The following is a 24,758-nucleotide window of genomic DNA, read 5'->3' on the forward strand; positions in this document are numbered from 1 at the left end:
GAAGGATGAGTTAGGCTTAGAGATGTCTCCTGCACCTGTTACTTAGCAATAAAAAGTGTTTTACATTCTGTTTGGCCTTGTCAAAGCTCAGCAGCAGAAGATTCCCGTGGAAGCCACTTGCTTTGCGATAGTGGCTGCACCTATCAGAGAAAAGTGCTCCATGAAGGTTTAATGAATAAACAAACCTGGTACTTTGAGAGACAGTACGGCTAGTAAGACAAGGTTGAAATGGGAAGAAGACATCCACAGAATTATGATAGCTCATTAAGGGAAACAGAGATGCTTTAATAGCATTTAGTAGAAAGAACGTGGGCCTGAGTCAGACCCACTTTGGGGGTTTACATAAAGCTCCCCCTCTGACAAGCCCTCCTCAAGGTCTAAGTGAGCAGTGATAGCATCTTTCAGATCCCCAGCACAGCACCTGGCACAAAGGCGTGCATGCCATGATGATGCATCAGTGCAAGGGGAGTAAGTAAGCCTTCCTGCAGATTGTGCCTCCAAGCCCTGGCAGAGACTGGGCTCTGGCTGCATGGAGCATCGGTCAGCTCTTCCCTGCCTGAACTCTTCGCACGGAATTTCTCTCTTGCCACCTACATCCATGGTCTCTGCCAGACTTCTGTTCGGCAGCATCCCTAATCCGAACCCCTTAGCTCCCTAGAAAGGAATCTGGGGCATCTCAACACCTCCCAATACTGTGGGAGGCCTGATGACCCTAAACGTCCTCTAGATCTCTAAGAAAACAGAAGATCAGTGTGAACACATCAGAATTAAGAATTTACCCGGGAACAAGATGCGGCTGATCATTCCCGGCATCACTATGCTAAACATGGGCAGCAGCTTCAGGTACCCGCAAAGGACGCAGCCGCCTCTCACATGAGACATGTTCTTCCCTGCCAGGCATCTCTGGACAAAAATCTGCCAAGGAAACACAGATGGGTGAGGCGGGGGGTGGGGCTATCAGTGAATCAAGTGTGGGCTACCACGGCACAGACAGGATAACTGTGACCTGCTGCAGCAGCAGGATGTGCCCTCTGGTGGGTTCTTGCTAAGCTGCTCACCCCAATCGTCCAGGCATCTTCAGGGCAGGCAGGGCCAGAGGAGATGCACGTGACCAATAGCATGTTTTGCTCAGTGCACAGTTGCCTGAAGGGACAGGAATGGTGTGCGTGACCTTGGCCTCATTGTTAGCACTGCAAACCAATTACAGAGGCACAGTGCTTATGAACTGTCCCCTGGCAAGGACGAGACTCCCTCCTAGAGGGCACAGACTGTCCCTGCGGGGCAGAAGGAAGGGGGCCCTTGTGACATCAATCAAAGCAAAGGGTCCCCGGCACCAAATGAATTTTCAGAACTGGGACCAACTTTGTTCATCTAAATTGCAATGAACCAGTATAGATCTTTTTTTTTAATTTTTTTTTTATTTTTATTTTTTAATTTTTTTTTTCAACGTTTATTTATTTTTGGGACAGAGAGAGACAGAGCATGAACGGGGGAGGGGCAGAGAGAGAGGGAGACACAGAATCGGAAACAGGCTCCAGGCTCCGAGCCATCAGCCCAGAGCCTGACGCGGGGCTCGAACTCACGGACCGCGAGATCGTGACCTGGCTGAAGTCGGACGCTTAACCGACTGCGCCACCCAGGCGCCCCCAGTATAGATCTTTAAAACGCAAAATCTCCTAGGAGATGTCTCACGACCCATTTTATAGTGCTCCTGCCATAAGAAGCAGTGTGCACTCAGGCCAAACAGAATGCTACAGCTGGCAGGTGGAGAAGCACTTAAGAAAGCACATAAAGACACGGTCCGGTGCATCACAACAATGCAGTATTATGTATGTACTCAAAGTTCGTTTCTGAAAAACATTTAGATAATGTGAAAAATGCTCACAGTGTGATGGTAACTAAAAGGCATACAGGATCCAACAGCAGGCTGTACACCGTGGCTCTGTACCGAGAAAAAAAGTGCACAGGAATAAAGTGACATGGTTAGAGTGGTTAATCCTGGCATGGTAAAAGTAGCAGGCAGGATGGTCATCTTTTTTTTATGTTTTGTTTATTGTCCAAATGCATGATTTTAATAATAGGAGGAAGAGCCCCAAAGTGGTCCTCCTCATGCAACAGGTACTGTTTCTCAGGAGGTCCACTGGTATCCTGTTGCTGGCCTCTCAGTGAACGCAGGCTTCCACTTGAGCGGGTGTGGGTGGGCAACCAGGCTGCATTTCCTGGTCTTTACTTAGCCCAGTGCACAGAAGAGCCAGTCTCTCAAGAGAGGGGATGAAGGAGGAGGGCAAGGACAGAAAGTTGGCTCTCATTCTGAGGCAAGGGTGATCAGAAAGGCAGTACATCATCCGTGTAGGAAGTCCTAAGCACTTTTGTACATTATCATATATTACAAAGTGGGGCAGGGAGAGGACTATTGTTTAAAAATGGTGGTGGCCCAAAGTTAACAATTTTCCTTCCCTCAGATTGTTTGCTTCTCTTTTAATCAAACATTTTTCTTAAGTCACTTTCTTTACTAGTTAGAAGTTATGTATTCTACTTCTGTGTATTTAATAATGACCCGTAAAATTTTCACATAGATACAACTTCAAGTCTACAAATACAAGTCTTCAAATCAACATCCCACCCTTCTGAACAATTTAGAGTCCACAGACAGATTTAACTCCAAACTGTGGTCCAATATTTTGGTTTTGTTCTATTTTTCACTTCCTGTACTTGTAATTATTATTTTTCAGCCCATTTGCTCAGGACCTGTCACTATCTTTGCTATTTTTCTTGCTCATGAGTATTTCTTTTCTTTTCTTTTTTTTTTTTTTTTTAACGTACATCCTTCAGTCCTTCTTTAGGGAAGGTTATGTCTTAATTTTGCCCTTGGTCATGAATAATACCTTAGCTGGGCATGTACTTTAGAGGTGACAGTTTCCTCAATGCCTTTGAAAATTTTACTCCTCTGCCATGGGTTATATGGTTGCAGCTGAGAAGCCTGTTGTTGGTATAACTGTCTTCTTTCATCAGTAATCTTTCCTCTTAGGTACCTTTCAAAATCTCCTTGTCTTCGATGTTCTGAACTTTCATTACGGTTTCATTCCATTTCTTTGTGTGGATTTGTAAATTATTTCTGCTTGAGATTCACTGTGATTCTGGAATCCAATGCTTCCTGGTCTTTTAGCAATGGCAAAACTTCTCAGCCACTTTCTCTTAAAATATTGCTTCTCTCTCCTTTTCTTCTGGAGCTCCAACGAGATATATTTTAATCCTGATTCTCTCTTCCACGTCACTTTGTTTCCCTTTCATACTTTCCAGCTTTGTGCTCTCAATTTCTTCAGTTATCTCTTTCAGATGACTATTTTTTCCCCTTCAGCTATGCTTAATCTGCTAGTTTTTTAATGTTTATTTATTTAAGTAACCTCTACACCTAATGTGATCTACGACTCTGAGATCAAGAGTTGCATGCTCCTCCCACTGAGCCAGCCAGGTGCTCCTTTAATCTGCTATTTTAACAGCTACTGAGTTTCACATTTCAGTAAGCCTATTTTTCATATCTAGAAGTTTGATTATTCAAATCTGACTGATCATTTTGGTAGAATGGTGTTAATGTTTTTAGTTCCATTTTTATTTCTTTAAACTTTTTTTTTTTTTGTATTTGGTATCATATACCTCAATGTTCTGAAGTTTGGGGGTACTAATTCTGCTGTTTCTGGCTCAAGGTGGTTTGATTCTTCCATGTCTTCTAATTTCAGCTTAGGGGCTCATGTTGGGCAGGCATTCATTTGTGGGAGTCCTGCAAGACCTCGGCTGAGGGTGCATCTCTCCAGGGAAAATCTGCCATTACTCCTGCCGGGTCAATGTGTAACAAATTTTGGATGAGTTTATGTTCATTTCTTCCCATGGGGTTTCCCTGACAATTCAGGGAATTAAATTAAATTAAAAATTTAAACACCTAAATGTATAGGAAGGCTAGTCTTCCCTTGTGAGTTCTCAGGGGAGAATTTTTCTTCCTCCTGGAGCCCAGGTTGATTTTGTTTGTTTGTTTGTTTTCAGCTATTTCTCCTTGCTGGTGGGCAGATATTTTCCCAGTCCACCTTTTCACTGAGGTAACAGCCTTCACTCTTCACCACTCATGAACTCAAGGCCTTTCTCCTGTTGTCACCTGGCCAGTTAAACCTAAGCCTCGGAAATCCTGGCTTGGCAAATGCTCTCAGGGCACCATAGGTGTTAGTGTCAGCTTAACTCCCTCTCTCTCTCTTTTAAATGTTTATTTACTTATTTTTGAGAGATAGAAAGAGATAGAGAATATGAGCAAGGGAGGGGTAGAGAGGAGAGAGAGAATTCCAAGCAGGATCCACCCTGTCAGTGCAGAGCCCAACGTGGGGCTCAAACTCACCAACCGTGAGATCATGACCTGAGGTGAAACCAAGAGTCAGATGCTTAACCAACTGAGCCACCCAGGTGCCCCTTAGCATAACTCTCTTGAGTTCACTACTCTCTTTGGTTTTTTGGCCTCTGGAGATTTTCTTCCTTTCTTATGAGCTTTGCTATGACTACAAAAAGATGCTTGTTACATTTTACCCAGTAGAACTAGAAAATTTTGTTATGGGAGGTAGTTCAGGAAATCTAGTTTACCCATCGTCAGAAGTGAAAGGCCAGGGGCAACTTTTAAATTTGCAGAAGAAACTGAAAAGAAAAATACAGAAAGATCAATAAACATGTGATAAATAGATCGGCAAAAATACAAATAAAAAAAAAATCCTCAGAGCTATATTAGAGAGAATACCCATGTATTGTGCTCTGGATCTCATTTCTTGTCTTTCCACTCACTACATTTTAAAGACCCTTTAGTGTTGCTACATGTCATCTAGTCCATTGCTCTCATGACTGTATGGTATTCCACAGTCTTACTGCCCCCCTGCCATTTTATCTACCCACTTACGAGTAACCAGCACAATCAACACTGTGATCAACATTGCATATTATAGTCCCTCATGAACTTGCATGAGGATTTTTTAGGTAGCTTCTGAGGAACACCACTGCTAGCTCAGAGTACGATATACTTACTTTTATAAAATACTGCTGGATTACCCTCCAGAACAGATCACACCAGTCTATACTTCCACCAGAAGTGCACGAGTTTTTTTTGTTTTTGTTTTTTTTTGAGAGAGACAGAGATAGTTTAGGTGGGGGAAGGGCAGAGAGAGAGAGGGAGACAGAGAATCCCAAGCAGGCTCCACACAGTCAACACAGAGCCCAACTTGGGGCCTGAATTCATGAAACCACGAGATTATGACCTGAGCTGAAACCAAGAGCTGGGTGCTTAACTGGCTGAGCCACCCAGGAGCCCTTGTGTGAGGGCTGACCTGGGCATTATCAATCTTTCTAATTTTGCCAGTCTCCTTGTGGTTTTAAGCTGTACTTATGTGATAACTCTGGGTTATATGCTTGTTAGCATTAATGCTTGTTTGAATTTCCTTTTTTATAAATGGCCTGTCATTATCTTTTGCCCACATTTCTATTGGAGCTCCTTTTTCTTATGGATTTGCTATTGTTTCTTATTCATGATAAATCCAATAATCTTCTCTAGTCTGTCATCTGTTGACTTTATCTATGATACTCTTTGTTAAAAAGTACTTATTATGTATGGGCCCCTGGGTGGCTCAGTCGGTTAAGTATCTACCTCTTGGTTTTGGCCCAGGTCATGATCTCAAAGTTCGTGGGCTTGAGCCCTGTGTTGGGCTCTATGCTGACCAGATTCTCTCTTTCTCCTTTGGGATTCTCCCTCCCTCCCTCTCTCTCTGCCCCTCCCCTGCTCATATGCTCACCAATACTCTTTCTCTCTTTCAAAAATAAACTTAAAGAAGTAAAAAATAAAAAGTACTTATATGTAATGTAATCAAACCAGTATGATTTGTACTCCCTGATATGTCTTAAAAATATTCTGTTACCCTTCCTTAGATGCATAGTTTCACTTCCCACACTTAAGTCTTTAACCCACCTGAAGTCTACCTTTGTACTAAGTGCTGGCTGGGGGTGAAGTTTTGTTACTCCAGATAGTCCATTGGTTCTCTAACAACTAAGTTTTCTAACAAAGAGTATGTATCTCCCCCATTTCTTTCTTTCTTTCTTTCTTTCTTTCTTTCTTTCTTTCTTTCTTTCTTTCTCTTTCTTTTCTTTCTTTCTTTCTTTCTTTCTTTCTTTCTTTCTTTCTCTTTCTTTTCTTTCTTTCTTTCTCTTTCTTTTCTTTCTTTCTTTCTTTCTTTCTTTCTTTCTTTCTTTCTTTCTTTCTTTCTTTCTTTCCATTCATTTAGTTAGTTAGTTAGTTAGTTAGTTTTATTTTAAGTTAGGCTCCAAGCCCAACCTGGGGCTTGAATTCATGACCCTGAGATCAAGAGTCTGTATGCTCTACTGACTGAGCCAGCCAGGTGCCCCACACCCCTGTTGATTTCTGAAGCCTCCTTAGATACATATTGAATTCCTGTAAGTACATAAATCTGCCTGACCTCTTTATTCTGTTCCATTAGTCTGTGTGTCTATTCTTGGATATTTCAAACTATTTTTATTATTGCTACCTTGTAGATGTTTAAATATCTGGTTTGGCAAGTTCTCTCCCTTTGTTGTTCAGTTTCAAACTTGGGTTAGGGATTTATAGCATTTTCTTCTTCCACAAAATGTTTAAACCTTTTTTTTTTATTGTGATATAAATATGAAAGTATTTTTTTATTGTGATATAAATATGAAAGTACACGGTAGCACATTAACAGCATACAGTCTAACACCCATCCAAGCCGAGATGGAACATTGCAGGTACCCCAGAAGCCTCCCTGTGGCTCTTTTTTTTGTTTTTTGTTTTGTTTTGTTTTTTTGCAAAAATTAAGGTGAAATTCACATAATATATAGTTAACCATTTTAAAGCGAACAATTCAGTAGCATTTAGTGCATTCCCAATCTTATGCAATTACCACCTCTCTCTACTTTCAAAACTTTTTCATCACCCCAGAAGAACAAACACATCCATTAAACTGTCCCCCTCCATTCCTTCTCTCCCAGCCCCTGGCAAGCACTAATTGGATTTCCATCTCTATGGATTTGCCTACTCTCGACATTTCATATAAAAGGAATCATACATTAGGTGATCTTTGTGTCTGGCTTCTTCCACTTAGTATAATGTTTCCGAGATCCATCTAGGTTGTAGTATGTGTTCCTACTTCATTCCTTTATATGGCTGAATAATATTCCAATGAATGGATACACATTCTGTTTTATTAATCCATTGGTGGGTGAACATTTAGATTGTTTCCACCTTGTGGTAATTGTGAATAATGCTGCTACATGGGACTTTTTTTCATCTCAACCCCTTCCCTTGCTCCAGATATGACTGCTTTCATGACTACTTTATTTCTTCCTTGCTTTTCTTTATATATATGCCAATTACTATGTATTCCTAAATGACACAAGTTAGCACTGCCTGTGTTAAACTTTATAAAAATGTAATCATGCAGTGCCTAGCCTTCTGTGTCTAAAATCAAGCTGTGAAGATTCATCCATGTTATTGTGTATAGCTGTACTTTCTTTTCATTTCTCTATTGCCTTTGCACCATGTGAATATTTCACAGCTTATTTAATGAGCTACCATTGATAGTGAGCCATATAATTTTCAGAATAAATTTGAGTCCTTAAAAAAATCCAACTGAAATAGTGATTGGTTACATTTAATTTACAGACTCAGTTGGGGAAAACTGACATGTTTTTCATGTGATAATGATGGGAAGAAGGAAACAATGAAAATAGATGATGGGTTATAATGGGACTGTGAGTGAAATTCCTTTTAAACAGAATTTCTTATGAAGTTCTTTAGGCAATAAGTAAAGACTGGAAGGGAAACCTGATCACTGAGTGCAGTCAGGCCCGCTGTTGCCTACAGAGACTGGTAAAGCCTAGAATGCACTGAGACTGACCAGCCTCCAATGTAGTCACTTCACCTGCACCACGTCTAATTACCTGATCAGCGCACCAGTAGTATAAGGAGAGGGTGGAGACGCCAAAGACAATTCCAGGCCATGGGAGGTCTCCAGTGACGGGATCTCGGAAGATATGGAAAAAATCCAGGCGAGGAATAAAACACTCTGGCTTGGCAGTCCAATTTCCTTCATGGATTGGATCTGGCTTACTATGTGGGTATTTATTCAGTAGCTCCTGGTATCCTCCCACTTCCTGAAAGGCTTAAAACACGATAAAATTTATCAGTATCTTACACCACACAATAACATATGTTTGAAGACCCAAGATTACAAAGTCAGACCCAGTTTCATTGACTGTACCTAGTATAAAAAGCACAGTGGACTGAAAAATAGTCAAAACTGTATGTGCCTAAAAAAAGACATCATCTCTTCCAAAGAGAAATGGGAGTACAGTGGACATTGGTGGTTGTGTGCGCCCCCCCCCCACTCCAGCTTCTGGTAGCAGAACCCCTCTTTCCAGTTGCATTCCATCCGGTGTCGCTTAGGTGGGCCTCATCAAACTGTCCACCATTCCAATATGGCATGTGCCCCAGGCCTGGCCAATGCTCTGTCCCATGGGCAACAGCTGATGTGTCAGGAATAGATATGAGACCCAAACTGGGCTAATCAGAATCTGTCCCAGGAGACTTCTGCTTAAGGAACCAAAAAACCCTGCTTCCTTTCTTTGGGGTTCTGAGCTAGTCTGGCACTTTGAAGCTCTCTTGTTTATCTGGTTCATTCAGAACCCTGGATCTAGGCATCACTGAAGGTACTGTGCCCCTGGAATTTCTACTTACATGAGCCAAGAAGGTATTTACTTGCTTATGCTAGTTTTGAACTAAAGTTCTATCACAAGCTTTCTAAAGAATCTTGGCTAGAATAGAAATTAATATTCACTTTCCTGCAATGCCAACAAAATGTTTATAAAATGTCATATTTGAAATTTTCCTCAGTCATAGCATTCATCTGTCAATATCCTAAGTGGTATACAATCTTAACCTTAAAAAAAATGTTTTTAAAAGGCACAAAACACCCATAGTTCCACTTAACTAAAAAATTCCCTTTATTTTGGCATATTAAAACATGTTCCTTTGATACAGATTTGATTATTGAAATGTGTTCAGAATCATTTAGAGTTGAAAGTAGTCAATAAAAGAATACTGAGTGACTATAAAATGAATAAGACACCTCATGGCACTTCTATAAATTAATTCCATATGGATTAAAAGAAAGCAAAATACTAAACTACAAAGTTATTAGAAAAAAACAGAATATCTTCATGAACTACAGAACTAGAGAGTTGAGTTAGTCTACCTTCTTAGACAAGTCACAAAAAGGAAGAGGAAAGTTGGTAAATTTGACCTCAAAATTTAAAATTTATATGACTGAAATCAAGTTAAAAAGCTGTCAGGCCAAAAGAAGAAATTTGTGTCATGTATAAAGAACTCTTATACAACAATAGCCAAGCGAAACTACTCAGAAGAAATATAGTAGAGAATATGAGTGGGTAATTTACAAAAGAGGAACTCCAAATGGCCACTAAGTATATAAAATGATGCTTAACTTCACCAGTCTCTAGAAACTTCCAGTTAAAACAAGAATGAGATACTTTTTTTTCCCTTCCCCTATTTGGCAAATTTTTAAAAAGGCTTAAAACATCAATTATTGGCTGTAAGGGTTGGGAACACATATTCTGACATATATTGCTGAGAATATAAGTTAATACAGCCACTTTGGAGGATAATTTAGGGTATGTCTCAACAAAGCTGGGTTTATTCCAGGAATTCAAGATTGAGTTAACACTGAAAAATAATTCAATATAATTCACCATGTTAACAGAATAAGGGAGAAAAATAATATAATCATCTCAGTAAATGTGGAAGAAACACTTGCTACAATTCAAAACCTGTTCATGATAGAGGTACCTGGGTGGCTCAGTCGGTTAGGCATCCAACTCTTGATTTCAACTCAGGTCATGGTCTCACAGTTCATGAGTATGAGCCTCATGTCGGGCTCTGTGCCGACAGCACAGAGACTGCTTGCAATTCTCTCTCTCTCCCTCTCCTTCTGCCCTTCCCCCACTGGTGTGTTCTTGCTCTTGCTCTCCCTCCCTCTCTCTCAAAATAAATAACTAAAAAAAAACAAAAAAACACGTTCATGATAATTGTAGCCAACTAGGACTAGAAGGGAACTTGTTAGCCTGGCAAAGAGTATTTACCAAAAATTGACAGCAAATGATTTATTTAATGGTGAAATATCCAAAGATTTCTCTCTAAATTGGCAAAGAGACAAGGATGTCTGTTGTCTCTACTTCTATTCAACACTGTACTAATGACCCTGGCCAGTGCAATAGGCAAGAAAAGGAAACAAAAGGTATAAAGTTTGGAAAGCAAGGGAAAAAAAGATAACTTCTTGACCTGGGTACTTGTTACCAGGCTGTGTTCACTTTGTGATATCTCATCTAGCTACATACTTTGACTTGTGCACTTTTCAATAAAGTTTACTACAAATACAAAAACAAAAAGATTTAATAGATCTCCATTCACGGACATAGAAGTTTGCCCAAGATATAGAACCAGTGGTGGAATAACAGACTGCAAAATTTTGTTTTGATTCTGTTAAAATATGTCTCTCATAGATTAAAAAAAGATTGTATACATGAAGAATATATCTGAAAGGATATATACAAAACTAATAATACTAGTTGTCTCTGGAGAGTTGAATTGAGAAACTGAGAGCAATGAATATTTCACTGTGTACCTTTTTGTTTTGTTTACCTTGTGTGTGTACCACCTAAAAATTAAAAACAAAAAATTGCAACTGGATGTGTATGGGGTCTCATGGCGACTAGTTTGGACAATACTCATTTGGATGTATAAGATCTTGTATATTTTTAAAAGAAAACAATTATCCCATTAGTTTAAAATAGTTTACCTACCAACATGAATGCCCTAATTATAAAAAAATCCCATTACATTTCTCAGAAAAAGTCTTAGTCTGTTTGGGCAGTTGTAAGAAAATACCATAGGTTGGGTGACTTACAAACTGCAAATATTTACTTCCCATGGCTCTGGAGGCTAGGAAGTCTGAGGTCAAGTGCTGGATGATTGGGTGTCTAGTGAGGATCCCCTTCCTGGCTCATACATGGCTATCTTCTCAATGTGTCCTCAAATGGTGGAAAAAGTGAGGGGGCTCTCTGGGGTCTCTTTTATAAGGATACTAATGCCATTCATGAGTGCTCTGCTCTTATGACCTAATCAGTTCCCAATGGCTTCGCCTTGGGGGTTAGGATTTCAACATATGAATTTTGGGAGGGAGACGAATATTCAGTCTATAAGAGTAAAGAATATATAATTACTTAGAGATGTAATTGCTAACATTAAATGGAATATTCCACCTGCTCCTAAAGTTTAGTCAGATGTCATTTTCAACTATTGGGGTGAGGGTGGCAGATTTAAAAACTGTTGATGTTTAACACTAGTACACAATTAAAAACAATGGCTTAGTGTGTTCTATAGTTTAGGGTTTTGTCATTCAAATTAGTCAGTGCTTCCCAATTCATTAAAAAAATTCCTTAGATTATGCCTGATGTGTATTTTGTGTTCCAGCAATATAGCTCTGAGTACACCTCATGGCACACTAATGCTTACTGAATGTTAAGAGTGAGGACTATGTGACTCTGTTTGATTCTATCATTTCTCATTCAATGGGGCTCAACAACATGCTTTACGGAACCACAGTCCTTCAACTGTATTCACGTACCATTTCAATAATTTTTCAATACTTGAGACAAGAGTTTTTCCTTCTAGATTTATGTAAGACCAATCTCTGACCCATGGAGCAGTGGGTAACACCAACCTCACTGAGGTCATTATCTTAGCTAGTGGGAGAAAACTATCATTTTAAGGTTAAATGTACTTGCCATTACAGGTATTATAATATGTTAGTTCACATAGTGGAATTTGGTGTTTAGAGACTCAGCTATGAGTTCTGCTCTTAGTGTGTCTCATGAGCAAGTTACTTAACTGAATAACTCAGTTTCCTCATCTGTAAAATGGGGATAACAATAGTAGTTATGCATCACAGTGATGTGAAGATTAATATGGATAAATGCTTACGTGGTACCTGATACTCGATTTCTGTTAGCTATTATTTTCATTCTTAGCACTTAATAAGCACCTACCATGTGCCTCAGACTGCACACTGTGTGCAGGATACAATGGTTTTGGTTCTTAAGAAGTTCTGGAGCTGAGGGGTATGATTTATTTATATGACACAATCAATGAACAATCAAGGTATGTATCACAAAAATATCAAGGTGTGTGTAGTAGTGATTTGAGTCCACAGAAGAAAAGACATGTAGATGGAATAATAACAGAATCGCATTTTTGGAGGTGGGTCTTCTGTTGACCTTGATGGGTAGATTTAACTGCGTCGATAAAAAGGAGAGGGGCTTATAACTGCAGAGGAAGAGCATGGGCTGAGGCACAGAGGTGGGGATGAGTGTGGTGGGCCAGTCGATCACTGTCCCAAAGCACAACAGTTTGTCATTACCACTTCTATGTCTTCTGAAGTGAGCAAAGGTTTACTCCTCAACTTTTTGTGTGACCTGAGATAATGCTCTAAGGGATCTGAGGGCCTCAGTCTCCTCATCTGCAGAAGATGAAAGTGCTGAAATGGCCCCAGACAGCAATCAGACTGGAAGATTCCAGCCATGGTGCCCAGTCTTCCAAGATTGACTTACCAAAGCCCGTTAACAAGATTGATCCCAGAACCATAACAGCAGCATGTAAGGTATCAGTATAGACTACAGCTGCAAAACCACCTGAATAGGTAGGAGAAAGAGAAACAAAAGCAACATTTGAGACTCTCTGTTGAAAGTCACTTCTGTATCCGTATTCTACATGCTTGTCTCCTTCCAGATCTCTCCATTCACACCTTTGTACCTTTAAGTCAGTAGGTCTTACAATAACATGCTTAGTCTTGGTACACCCTGTGTTCTCTCTTTAACATCCCTCACGATCTTTTGTTGGATTCTTATCTTGCCCTTCTATGTCCCAATTTCCCTTTACTTCCCATTTTTTGGATGAATGAAAAGCTGGTAGTTTTCCTAAGCAAAAAAGTACATCTTTAATCACAAAATCTCAGTTTGGAAGCAACAGTTAGCAGCATCTCTGGTCTCAACATGCTAGATGCCAGCAGCACCACCCCCCCTCCCTGGTTGGGACAACCCAAAATGTATCCAGACATTACCAAATGTCACCTAGGAAGAAACCCCCAACTCCCACTCCCTTGTGCATTGAGAGCCATTAATTGAGTGCATTCCATTCCCTACCCTGATCCTCCTCACTCAGACAGTGGTAAACTGCCAGGGACACTCACCAGCATCCAAGATTTGCACTGTGACTGGAAAAAACAAGTGATGAGGGCCCCCGCTCTCAAAACTTAGGCAGAGACTCTGGGACAGAATTGCCTACATAAAAGATGCTATCTGATGGCCTGACCAGGTGACCAGGTGACCAGGATGACTGAAGCTGCTGCCTCCCCCTAATTCCTTTTCTGTTTCTACTCTTTTACTTAGTAGCCTGCAGTGTCAGATGATGGCCCGCTCCAAACATGATCACTGCCATCCTTGCCAATGCCCTTAGAAAGCCCCCACTGGCCTGATCTGATTTCTAGAGGTAGTATGTCACTTAGGCACCCTGCCTCCATTATTTTCACTGTTCCACCCCCTCAGGCCTAGCAGTATGATCTACAGACTTAGGGAAAATGCAAAAGCTGAGACCCTCTGCCTCCTTGTCTACTAGCACTCCACTATAAGTAGTAGAGCTTCGGGGCGCCCGGGGTGGCTCAGTCAGTTAAGCGTCTGACTTTGGGTCAGGTCATGATCTCATAGCTCGTGGGTTCAAGCCCCACGTCAGGCTCTGGGCTGACCGCTCAGAGCCTGGAGTCTGCTTCGAATTCTGTGTCTCCCTCTCTCTCTGCAATTCCCCCACTCACACTCTCTCTCTCTCAAAAATAAACATTTAAAAAAAAAGTAGAGTTTTGTGTCAGTATAAATACCTGTGTGGTTACAGTAACCTTACCTGTGATGGTATAAATGCCCATAATTGTCAGCAAGATTATGGTGGCCAGGTAGACGTCTAACCCCAAAACCAGTCTCATGAACATAGCACCAGTACAGATCTCCACCTGAAATGAGTACAAAGGAAACAGGCTGCATTTTCATTTCCAGCTCAATCAACAGCAGTATTAAAGACCCTAGAAGCCATCTGCAGGAAGTGGTCTATGGTTAGCACATTCACTCTGTCACTAATGGACATGGGGTGAGGGCTACCCAAGTTCTGTTGGGAAAAAAGGCTTATGCCCCATGAGTTCAACCAAGGTCAGCACTTTTAGGGCTTGGGTCAATCCAATGAATTCAGTTCATACAAAACTTAGCCTATTCCTCTCTAGACCCTTAGAACAGGGAACATGCTCAGAGAGTGAGCTGTTCTTATAGTTCTGCCATTGGAAAAGGCAAAGGGGACAGCTCAACAGGGGCTGGTAAGTTTTTTCTCTAAAAGACCAGATAATAAATACTGTAGGCTTTGCAGGCCACATACTGTCACTGCTTTCCACAACCATTTAAAACTATAAAAAGCCATTCTCAGCTCAAGGACTGTACAAAGCAGAACATTAGGTTGATTGGCCTGCAGGCTGGATTTGTTGATCCCTGGTTTGGCTGGCACTGATTTTAAAGCATCTGCATATCATTTAACTGGCTAATCTCTTGCCTAGTTATTCTGGTCTCCAAAGTAGGGATGCAATGGGCAGAGATCCTCCCTTTATTCATCTATCCATTTATTCACCAAATGTTTACTGTGCACCAGCATAGCAGATACTCGACAGGGTTCAGAAGACACAGGGCTACTAAAACTCAGTTGCTGCCCCCAAGAAGCTTATATTTAGTGACAGAAACTAAATAGGCAATTTCTATGTAGTGTGATAGGTTGATACTCACATTGTATGTCTGTATGCATGCGTGCATGTATTTATTTATTTATAGTTTTTATTATAGAGACAGTATGAGTGGGGGAATGGGGCAGAGGAAGAGAGAGAAAGGATCTTAAGCAGGCTCCACCCTCAGTATACAGCTCGATCACATGACCCTGGGATCATGATCTGAGCCAAAATTAAGAGTTGGACACTCAACCAACTGAGCCACCCAGACGCCCCTCATTCAGTCAGTTAAACACACACACACACATTTATCAAGTGCCTTAGGTGCCAATAATTTTCTCAGCACAGTGGGTAATGCGGTGAACAAGTCAGGCAAGGCTCTCGGCCTCAACAAGCTTGCACTGAAGTGGAGAAGGCAGATAATCAGAAAGGTAACAGATAAATTATTCTCACATGGTAACAAGTATTACAAAAAAAACCCACCAAAACATAACAATGAAATAGAGATTGACTGGGTACACCCATGGAAGGCCTCTTCAAGGAGGTGATATTTGAAAATTTTTTTTTGGGGGGGGTACATTCTAGACACAGTGTGAAACAAATGTCAGGGGCTTTCAGTGGGAATAAGATTGGCAGGTTTGAGAAACATAAGGCAGGCAGTGGGGCCAGAGCCTGGTGAGAACAGGGGAGGAGATCAGGAGACAAGGCTGGAGAGGCAGGGACTAGAACAGAACATCCTCACAGATCATAACAAGGGGCTTAGGTTTTCTTGAAAGGGTGGTGGAAATTCCTGGATTGTTTTAAGCAGAGGAGTGACATCACTTAATGACATGACATAGATTAAGGCTAAGGTTCTCTAGAAACGCGGAGGGACCTGTAACTGAGGCTTGGGAGACAAATAAGATGCCCCTGCCTTTATTTTTTGCAAAGTATTATTAAGCTATTTTTTTTTTCTCTGCTCTAGCTTAGACAGAAGAAAACGTAAGTAACTTATGGGGCCACAGAGTGAACTGCTGACACCAATCTAGCACCATCCTACCTACTGAATTTTTGTTGTTTTGTTTTGTTTCTTGGGCTGGCTTTTATACAACTCACCGAGATCTTATTGAAGATATAGAGGAATAAGTACAGAATAGCAAGGAGGAACTGGATCCGGAAGCCACCAAACCTCTTCCTCAAATATTCTGGCATTGTCATCACCTGTACAAGCAATAAGAGAAGTCACCACCAGACAGAGTACCAGAAGAGGTAGACCCACAGGGACGTGCCTTGATCACAATGTGCTGGTCATCATAGAGACACAGCTGATGGTGGGGGGGGGGCAGGGATAGAAGTTGCAGCAGGGTCACCCACTCTGGCTTTGGATTCCATGCCACCTGTTAAGATGGGGGAAATAAGAAAGGAGAAGCAATAGTATTGTCTTCAAGAAGCAATCTCCTGAAAGTAGAAGGAAATCTAGCCATTTGAAGATGTCTCATGATGACAAATCACTTTCATGAAATAATCCTAGAGCAAATTCAAATACCTTATCACACACTACAAATATAACAAGTACTCAGGAGAGACAGAATTTGGGGCGCCTGGGTGCTCAGTCGGTTAAGCAACCAACTTCGGCTCATGTCATGATCTCACGGTTTGTGAGTTCGAGCCCCGCGTCGGCTCTGTGCTGACAGCTCAGAGCCTGGAGCCTGCTTCGGATTCTGTGTCTCCTTCTCTCTCTGCTCTTTCCCTGCTCATGCTGTGTCTCTCCCTCTCTCCTTCAAAAAGAAATAAAAACATTTAAAAAAAATTTTAAGGAGAGACAGAATTTGACTCAACAGCTCTCCAACCTGGTCATCTGTGCCCACGCTCTCATGTGTGTGCTGTTTGCCCCAAACAATCCTGTTCATTTCGATTTCCATGGTCTCAGGCTGCGTGCACCCCACAACAGGGATGCACCCATGCACAAGATGTCTCTTTGTTCATTAGATGCTTGGACCCAAGTGCAATGCCAGGCTCACAGTAGGTGAATAAATGTTTGTTAAATGTATACTGTCCCACTTCTATCCCAAGTATCCTCATATGGGCTGCTGTCATAGAGTGTAACAGAATGGCTTAAGCAACAGAAATATTATTATCTCTCAGTTCTGAAGGCTAGAAGTTCAAGGTGTCAGCAGGCTTGGTTCCTTCTAGGGGCCGTGAGGGAAGGATTTGTCGAGGCTCTCTCCTTGGCTTGTTGATGGCTGTCATCTCCCCGTGTCTTCCTATTCTCTTTCCTTTGTACATGTCTGTGTCCAAATTTCCCCTTCTTATAAAGTCATACTGGATTAGGGCCCACCCTAATCATTTCATTTTAATTACTTTGAAGATCTTATCCCAAAATGCAGTCATAATCTGAGGTAATTTCCTTGGGATTATGGCTTCACCATTGCAGATGCTAGACAACATGGCAAATAAGCCTTTCACATTTTTAATGCCGCTCTACAAATATTTACAAATTTTAACAGTTTTATAAGGCATAATTTATGCACATAAAACTCTCCCATTTTAAGTGTAAAGTTTGATGAGTTTGGGAAAATGTACACAATTATACAATCACTACCATATTAAAATATTAATCATTCTCTTCTTAAGATGGATTTTATCTATTTATTTATTATGGGGGGGAGGGGCAGAGAGACAGAATCCCAAGCAGGTTCCATGCTCAGTGTGGAGCCTGACACGACGCTCGATCCCACCACCATAAGATCACGACCTGAGCTGAAATCAAGAGTTGGATGATTAACCGACTGCTCCACCCAGGTGCCTCACAAAATATAAATCATTCATAATGCCCTCCATAAACCCCCTAGGGTTTGCAGTTAAGGCCTTCAACCCACCCTTGGTCCTAGCTGTCCCCACGGATTTGCTTTTCTAGAATTTTAAATAAATAGAATCATATACTATGTACTTTTTAATGTCCTGCTTCTTTCACTGGCCTGATGTTCTCGGTTGAGATTCAACCACATTGTTGCATGATCCCTCTTTCATGCTGAGTAGTATACCACATCATATGTTGCTTTTCTACTCTCTTACTGTAATTTAGATTATTTCTAGATTTGGCTATTAGGAACACAATTGCTATGAAGCTTCATGTACAAATTTGTGTGTATACACATGTTTTCATCTCTCTGGGGTTGGTAAAGATCTATGTCCAGGGAAATACTACTGACTGGGTGGTCAGGTTTAATTTGTGAACAAACTGCCAAAGTGTCATGGCCATGTGATTCTGTATTCCCTCAAGAAATGTATGAATCCCATTTGCCCCACACCCTCTCCAGCTCTTCTCCTCTTAGTCATTCTAGAACAGTGGTATCTTAAGTAGCATTTTCCTACTATAAAAAAAATATATCTTTCAAAGAGTTAAAGGTTATGGGGCACCTGGGTGGCTCAGTTAGTTAAGCATCCAACTCTTTTTTTTTTTAATGTTTATTTCTGAGACAGAGCATGAGTGGGGGAGGGGCTGAGAGACAGGCAGACACAGAATCCGAAGCAGGCTCCAGGCTCCGAGCTGTCAGCACAGAGCCTGACGTTGGGCTCGAACCCGCAAACCGTGAGATCATGACCTGGGCCGAAGTCGGTTGCTCAACCAACTGAGCCACCCAGGCGCCCCAACATCCAACTCCTGATCTCAGCTCAGGTCATGATCTTGCAGTTTGTGAGACTGAGTCCCATGTCGGGCTGCAAGTTGACAGCGCATAAACTGCTTGGGACTCTCTCTTTCCCTCTGCCTCTTCCCTGCTCAGGTGCACTCTCTCCCTCTCTCAAAATAAATAAATAAACTTAAAAAAAATAAAATTTTAGGGGTGCCTGGGTGGCTCAGTTGGTTAAGTGTCCAGCTCTTGACTTTGGCTCATGTCATGATCTCATGGTTTGTGAGTTTGAGTCCCACATCGGGCTCTGTTCTGGAAACATAGCCTGCTTGGGATTCTCTCTTCCCCTCCCCCCCCAACTTGTGCTCTGTTTCTCTCTCTCTCAAAATAAAAAATTTTTAAATGTTTATTTATTTTGAGACAGAGAGAGAGAGAGAGAGAGAGACTGAGTGCAAGTGGGGGAGGGGCAGAGAGAGGGAGGCACAGAATCTGAACCAGGCTCCAGGCTCTGATCTGTCAGCACAGACAGAGCCCGACGTGGGACTTGAACTCATGAACTGCAAGATCATGACCTGAGCTGAAGTATGACACTTAACCAACTGAGCCACCCAGGTGCCCCTAAAAATAAATAAATAAACTTAAAAACAAAAATTTTATTTTGAAGTCCCATATATCAATTTCCTCCTTTATGGTTTTAGGTTTTTTGTGTTCTGGTTGAGAAATCTTTCCCTACTTAATCACTTTATTCTTCTTTATTTTGTTTTGCAATAAGGTTTTTTTAAATTAGCTTTAGGTGTACAAATAATTATTTGATATTTTTATATATTTCATCTACATTTTTGAAGAGTACTTTTGCTGGTTATGGAATTTATGGTTGACATATTTTTATTCCTTTCAGTATTTACATATGTCATCCTAATGTTTTCTGGCTTCCATTGTATCTGATCAGAAGTCATCCATTACCTGTATCATTTCCTCCCTGCATATAATGTATTCTCTTTCAGTTCTCTCAAAATGTCCTCTTTATCTTTACTTTTAGCAGTTTGACTATGATGTTAACCTAGGTGTAGCTTTGTGTTCATTGGTGTTTGTTAAGCTTTTTGCATGGAAAATTAACATTTTTCACCACACTTGGGATACTTTCACAGGTCTCTAAGGCTTTGCTCCTTTTTCTTCAAATTTTTTTCCCTTCTGTTCTTTCTCTTGGGTAATTCTTATTGAATTCACTGATTCTCTCTTTTGTCATTTTGTTTGTGCCGTTGAGTTCCTCCTATGTATTTTTCATTTCAGCTAGTGTACTTTTTAACTTTAGAATTTCCATTTGGTTCTCTTCTATAGTTTCAGTTTCTCTGTTGAGAGGCTCTATTTGTTCATTCATTAGTATCACATTTTCCTTTATTTCTTTGAACATATTTATAATAGTAGGTTCAAAGCCTTTTTTTGTTAAATCAACATCCGGCCCTGCTCATTTATTTACTGCTTTTTCTTCTGGAGTGTGGGTCACATTTATATTGCAATTTCTTTGTGTGTCATAATTCCTGGTTGCAGACTGGCCATCATAGATCATATGATGTAGCATTCCACAATATGCTTTGTTCTTCTGAAGATTGCTGTTTCTTGTTGTTGTTGTTGTTGTTTTGTAGGCAATTAACTTACCTGGACTCAAACTGCAACATCTTTCATGTCATCCCACCTCCCACTCCTACACTGAAGTTTATAGCTGCTGATGTCTATGATTGTTTTTTCAGCTTCTAGCTGCTGCTAATTTAGCCTGGTCCTATAGAGGTTTTCTTTGCACTTGAGTAGTCTCACAGTCAGTCAAGGTTTCATGCAGAATTTATGCCAAGTTTATAAACTTTGATTTATACTCAAAGTTAATTCCCTCTTTGTCTCCCTTGTTTTTGGTGCTCCCACAAAAGTTTCCTGTTGCTTTGTTAGCCCCCTGTTCTCTCCTCTGTTATGGGTAAGAATTGTTCTCCACTGCCTACATTGTGTGGGTTGGGGAATGTACTCAGTCCTAGGCACTGTAAAGTCACAGATCTCACACGTATAGCTCTGTCTCTGTAAGATAGAGCTCCCTTTGGTTTCTGTCTTTTTTTTTTTTTTTTTGGCTCCCTGGATTCTCATGCATGCATTTGTACTTTGGTGGTCAGCCAGGGATCTGAGCTTTTTCTATCTTACTTTAAAATCCCCCTCTACCTCAAGGACATAAAGATATTCTATACTTCCTTATAAAAATTCAAAATCTTTTGCCTTTCCTATTTAAGTCTTTAATCAATCTAAAATTATTTTTGTGTATAATAGGGATCCAATTTAATTTTTTTCATATGATAATCAATTGACCCTCCTTTACTCAGTGATCTGCAGTGCCATTGATGTCATAAACCAAGTCCATGTATATGAGTGTTCCTTAGTTATTTCTCTTTTCCACTTGTCAGTGTTTTAATTCTTGTGTCAATACCATACTGTCTTAATTACTATAGCTTTATAGTAAGTCTTGATATTTGAGGGCAAATCTTTATTATTTTTCATTGATAGGAGTATCTTTGCTACTTTTATGCTTTTTTACATACATTTTCTTTTTTCCAGCTTTATGGATATATAATAACATACAACATTGTGTAAGTTTAAGGTGTACAACACAATTTGATATACATATACTTGCAAAATGATTATCACAGTAAGTGATATCTATATACATATACTTGCAAAGTGATTATCACAGTAAATATCTCCATCACCTCATATAATTACCTTTTTTTTAATGGTGAGAACTTTTGAGATTTACTCTCTTACAACTTCTAAGTATATAACACAGTATTGTTAATGATAGTTACCACACTACTTAAAAAAAATCCTTGTAGCCATTCTGTGCCTTTTGATTGGAGAATTTAATTCCTTTATATTTAAAGTAATTATTGAAAGATAAGGACTTAAATGCTATCTTACTCATTGTTTTCTGGCAGTTTTGTAGTTCCCTTGTTATTTTCTTCCTCATGCTGTCTTCCTTTGCAAATTGATGATTTTCCATGGAAGTATGCTTTCATTTCCTCCTATTTATCTTTGTGTATCTATTGTAACTTTTTGCTTTTTTGTTACCATGGGGTTTACATAAAATGTCTCATAGATGTAATAGTCTATTTCAAGATGATAAATTTGATCACATACAAAAACTGTACCTTTTACTCCGCACCTCAACATTTTATGTTTTGATGTTATAATTTCTTTTTATATTATGTATCCATTAACAAATAATTATAGCTATATTTTAATATTTTTATTTTTCATTATTTTTAAATGTTTATTTATTTTGAGAGAGATACAGAGAGCATGAGCAGAGGAGGGACAGAGAGAGAGACACAGAATCTGAAGCACGTTCCAGGCTCTGAGCTGTCAGCACAGAGCCTGACATGGGGCTCCAACCCACAAACTGCAAGGTCATGCCCTGAGCCAAAGTTGGACACTTAATGCTCTGAGCCACCCAGGAACACCTAGTTATTTTTATTTTTTAATATTTATTTAGTTGAGAGAAAGAGCAAGCAAGTGGGGGAAAGGCAGAGGGAGAGGGAATCTTAAACAGGCTCTATGCCCAGCAAAGAGACTGACGTGGGTCTCAGTCTCACGACTGTGAGATCATGACCTGAGCCAAAATCAAGACTCAGATGCTTAACCAACTGAGCTATCCAGGTGCCCCTCTCCTTCATTTCTAAAGGATAACTTTACCAGGTAAAGTATACTTGGTTGGCAGGGTTTTTTTCCATCACTTTAAATATATCATCCCACTCTTTCTTGGCCTGCAAGCCTTCTGCTAAGAAATCTGCAGATATCATTATGGAGGTTCCCATGTATGTGAAGACTTTTCTCTTGTTTAAAAAATTTTCCCTTTGATTTTAGACACTTTCATTACAAGAAAAAGAATATAGTTTTAGGTTGAAATTTGGTGGGGGGACCCATAGGCTTTATGATCTTGGATATCCAAATCTCTTCCCAGATTTGGGAAGTTCTCAGCCATTATTTCTTAAAATAAGCTTTCTGTCCCTTTCTCCCTCTCTTGTCCCTCTGGGAGCCCCTGATGTGTATATTGTTTTTCTTAATGGTATCCCATAGTCTCATAGACTTTCTTAACTTTTTCATTGTCCCCCTTGAGTGAATTATTTCAAATGACCCGTCTTCTACTTCACAGATTCTTCTGCTGGATCCAGCCTGCTATTTATGTGATCTATTGCACTTTTCATTTCATTCATTGTATTCTCCAGCCCCAGAATTTGTTTGATTATTTTCATGATCTGTCTCTGCTAAACTTCTGATTTCCTCCATGTATTGTTTTCCTTATTTTATTGAATTGTCTTTCTGTATTTTCTTGTACCTCACCAAGCTTCTTTCAAACAACTGTTTTGCATTCTTTATCAAACAAATCTCAGATCTCCATTTCTTTGGCATTGGTTACTAGAAAACTGTACTCCTCTGGTGGTGCCATGTTTCATTGATTTTTCATGTTCCTCAAAAAAAATTTTTTTTAGGTAGGTTCCATGCCCAGTGTGGAGCCCAATGTGGGGCTTGAACTCATGGCCCTGAGATCAAGACCTGAGCTGAGATCAAGACTTGTACACTTAACTGACTAAACCACCCAGATGGCCCCATGTTTCTCAAATTTTGTATTACTGTCTTTGAGGAAGCAGTCACCTCCACATCTTTCCTGACTGGCTTTAGGAGAGAAATACCTTCTCTAAGCTCTGCTAGAAATTCCAAGGCTTTCTCATACTTTTTCTATGGATATACCTGCTCCACATTTCTTGTTCCTTTTTTGGGGGAATCCGTTTTAAGATTATATGTCTTCTCTTGATCCTGCAAAGCCAGGCCAAGTTCTGACAGCCTCCCTTTGCTTGCTTTCCCTAGGGCAATGCTGAATGCTCAAGTTAGTGTGCTTTCCTCAATCCCACAGAGTCAGTATGGCTTTCTGTGAATACTCACTAACTTTCTACAAAAAACACTTGCTCTTGCCACCATCAGGGATGCAGAAAGAGAGCTGGCCAGAGGGTGGAGGTGCATGTGGGTGAGGTGTGTGGCATGCTGGGGTGCCCTTGGGCCAATTGAGGGGATCTATAGGTGAGGAGACCCCAGCGGCTCACTGGCAGGCTTCCTGATAAGTCTGCAAAGTAATTAGTAGGATTCATGTTCCTCTGATCATGGCTGAGAGCCATGGCTGCTGTTCTCTCAGCCACTCCCCAGCCTCCTAGATGTGCGGCACACCTCCATATTCTGGATGGGATGAGAAACAAGTGGGTCCTCTTGGCAGACTTCTGCACAACTGGATTGTTGAGCACTTACTCCCATACTCTCAATTTCCCCTGTGGGAGAAATTTCAGGCTGAGAAGGTCTCTCTTGGCGCTTAGCTGTGCCACCTTGGGGAAGGGGTGGGACATAGGTACACTGAAACTCTTCCTCTCACTCTCTTCATTACATCTAGTCTTCGATTTTCTTTTTTCCAACAGTGTGCTAGAACTTCTCTAGTGAATTCTGGTCTTCCACAAAGGCCCTCTTATCTGTGGGTGATTACTAAATTGGTGTTCTTTGAGGGAAGATGGCAGAAAGCTTTTATTCCACCATGTTGATGATGTTATTCCACATATCTTCACAGATGTGCAGGCCAGATGGTCTCTGTTCTCTCTCAACTGGTCACTGACATGTATTTATCCCCTTATCTCCTACATACATTTTATTATAAATTTTTTTAAGTTTATTTATTTATTTTTGAGAGAGAGAGAGAGAAAGCATGAGCATGAAGAGAGGAGAGGCAGAGAGAGAAGAAGAGAGGAAGAGAGAGGGAATTCCAAACAAGCTCTGCAATATCAGCATGGAGTCCGACATGGGGCTCAAATTCATGAACCATGAGATAATGACCTGAGCTGAAATCAAGAGTCGGACACTTAACCGACTAAACCACCCAGCTGTCCCCTACATACATTTTAGAATCAGCATGTCAAGTTTCTAAAAAAATTCTGTTTGGAATCTCATTCCCAGCACAGACTAATTTGGAGAGAACTAACATTTTTAGGATATTGTCTTCTAGTAATTAACATAGTTGTTCATTTCATTTATTTAGGTCTTATTTTGAGATAAAGTTTTCAAACGTTTTCTGTAAAAGCTCTAAAAAGTGAACCCTTGAATAAGGTCCAGAGGGAAACAGCAGGCAATTACCAGCATCTGTGTACCCAAG

General features: G+C 40.4%; 1 protein-coding gene across 1 annotated transcript in view; it reads right to left on the reverse strand.

Moving 5' to 3' along the window:
- LOC124518331 (sodium/glucose cotransporter 1-like) overlaps positions 1–24,758 on the reverse strand; it is a 57,251-nt gene that overhangs the window by 21,686 nt on the left and 10,807 nt on the right. The window contains exons 5-9 of the mRNA XM_047088303.1: positions 16,026–16,130; positions 14,075–14,180; positions 12,733–12,813; positions 7,990–8,210; positions 780–915 (exon numbers count right to left, since the gene is read on the reverse strand). Coding sequence (XP_046944259.1) covers positions 780–915; positions 7,990–8,210; positions 12,733–12,813; positions 14,075–14,180; positions 16,026–16,130 — 649 coding nt within the window. The remainder of the gene's footprint in view (positions 1–779; positions 916–7,989; positions 8,211–12,732; positions 12,814–14,074; positions 14,181–16,025; positions 16,131–24,758) is intronic.

The sequence above is a fragment of the Lynx rufus genome, unplaced genomic scaffold, assembly GCF_022079265.1.
Source record: "Lynx rufus isolate CCGP_SWC_20201006 ecotype Redwood Valley unplaced genomic scaffold, mLynRuf1.p SCAF_24, whole genome shotgun sequence".
Classification (NCBI taxonomy): domain Eukaryota; kingdom Metazoa; phylum Chordata; class Mammalia; order Carnivora; family Felidae; genus Lynx; species Lynx rufus.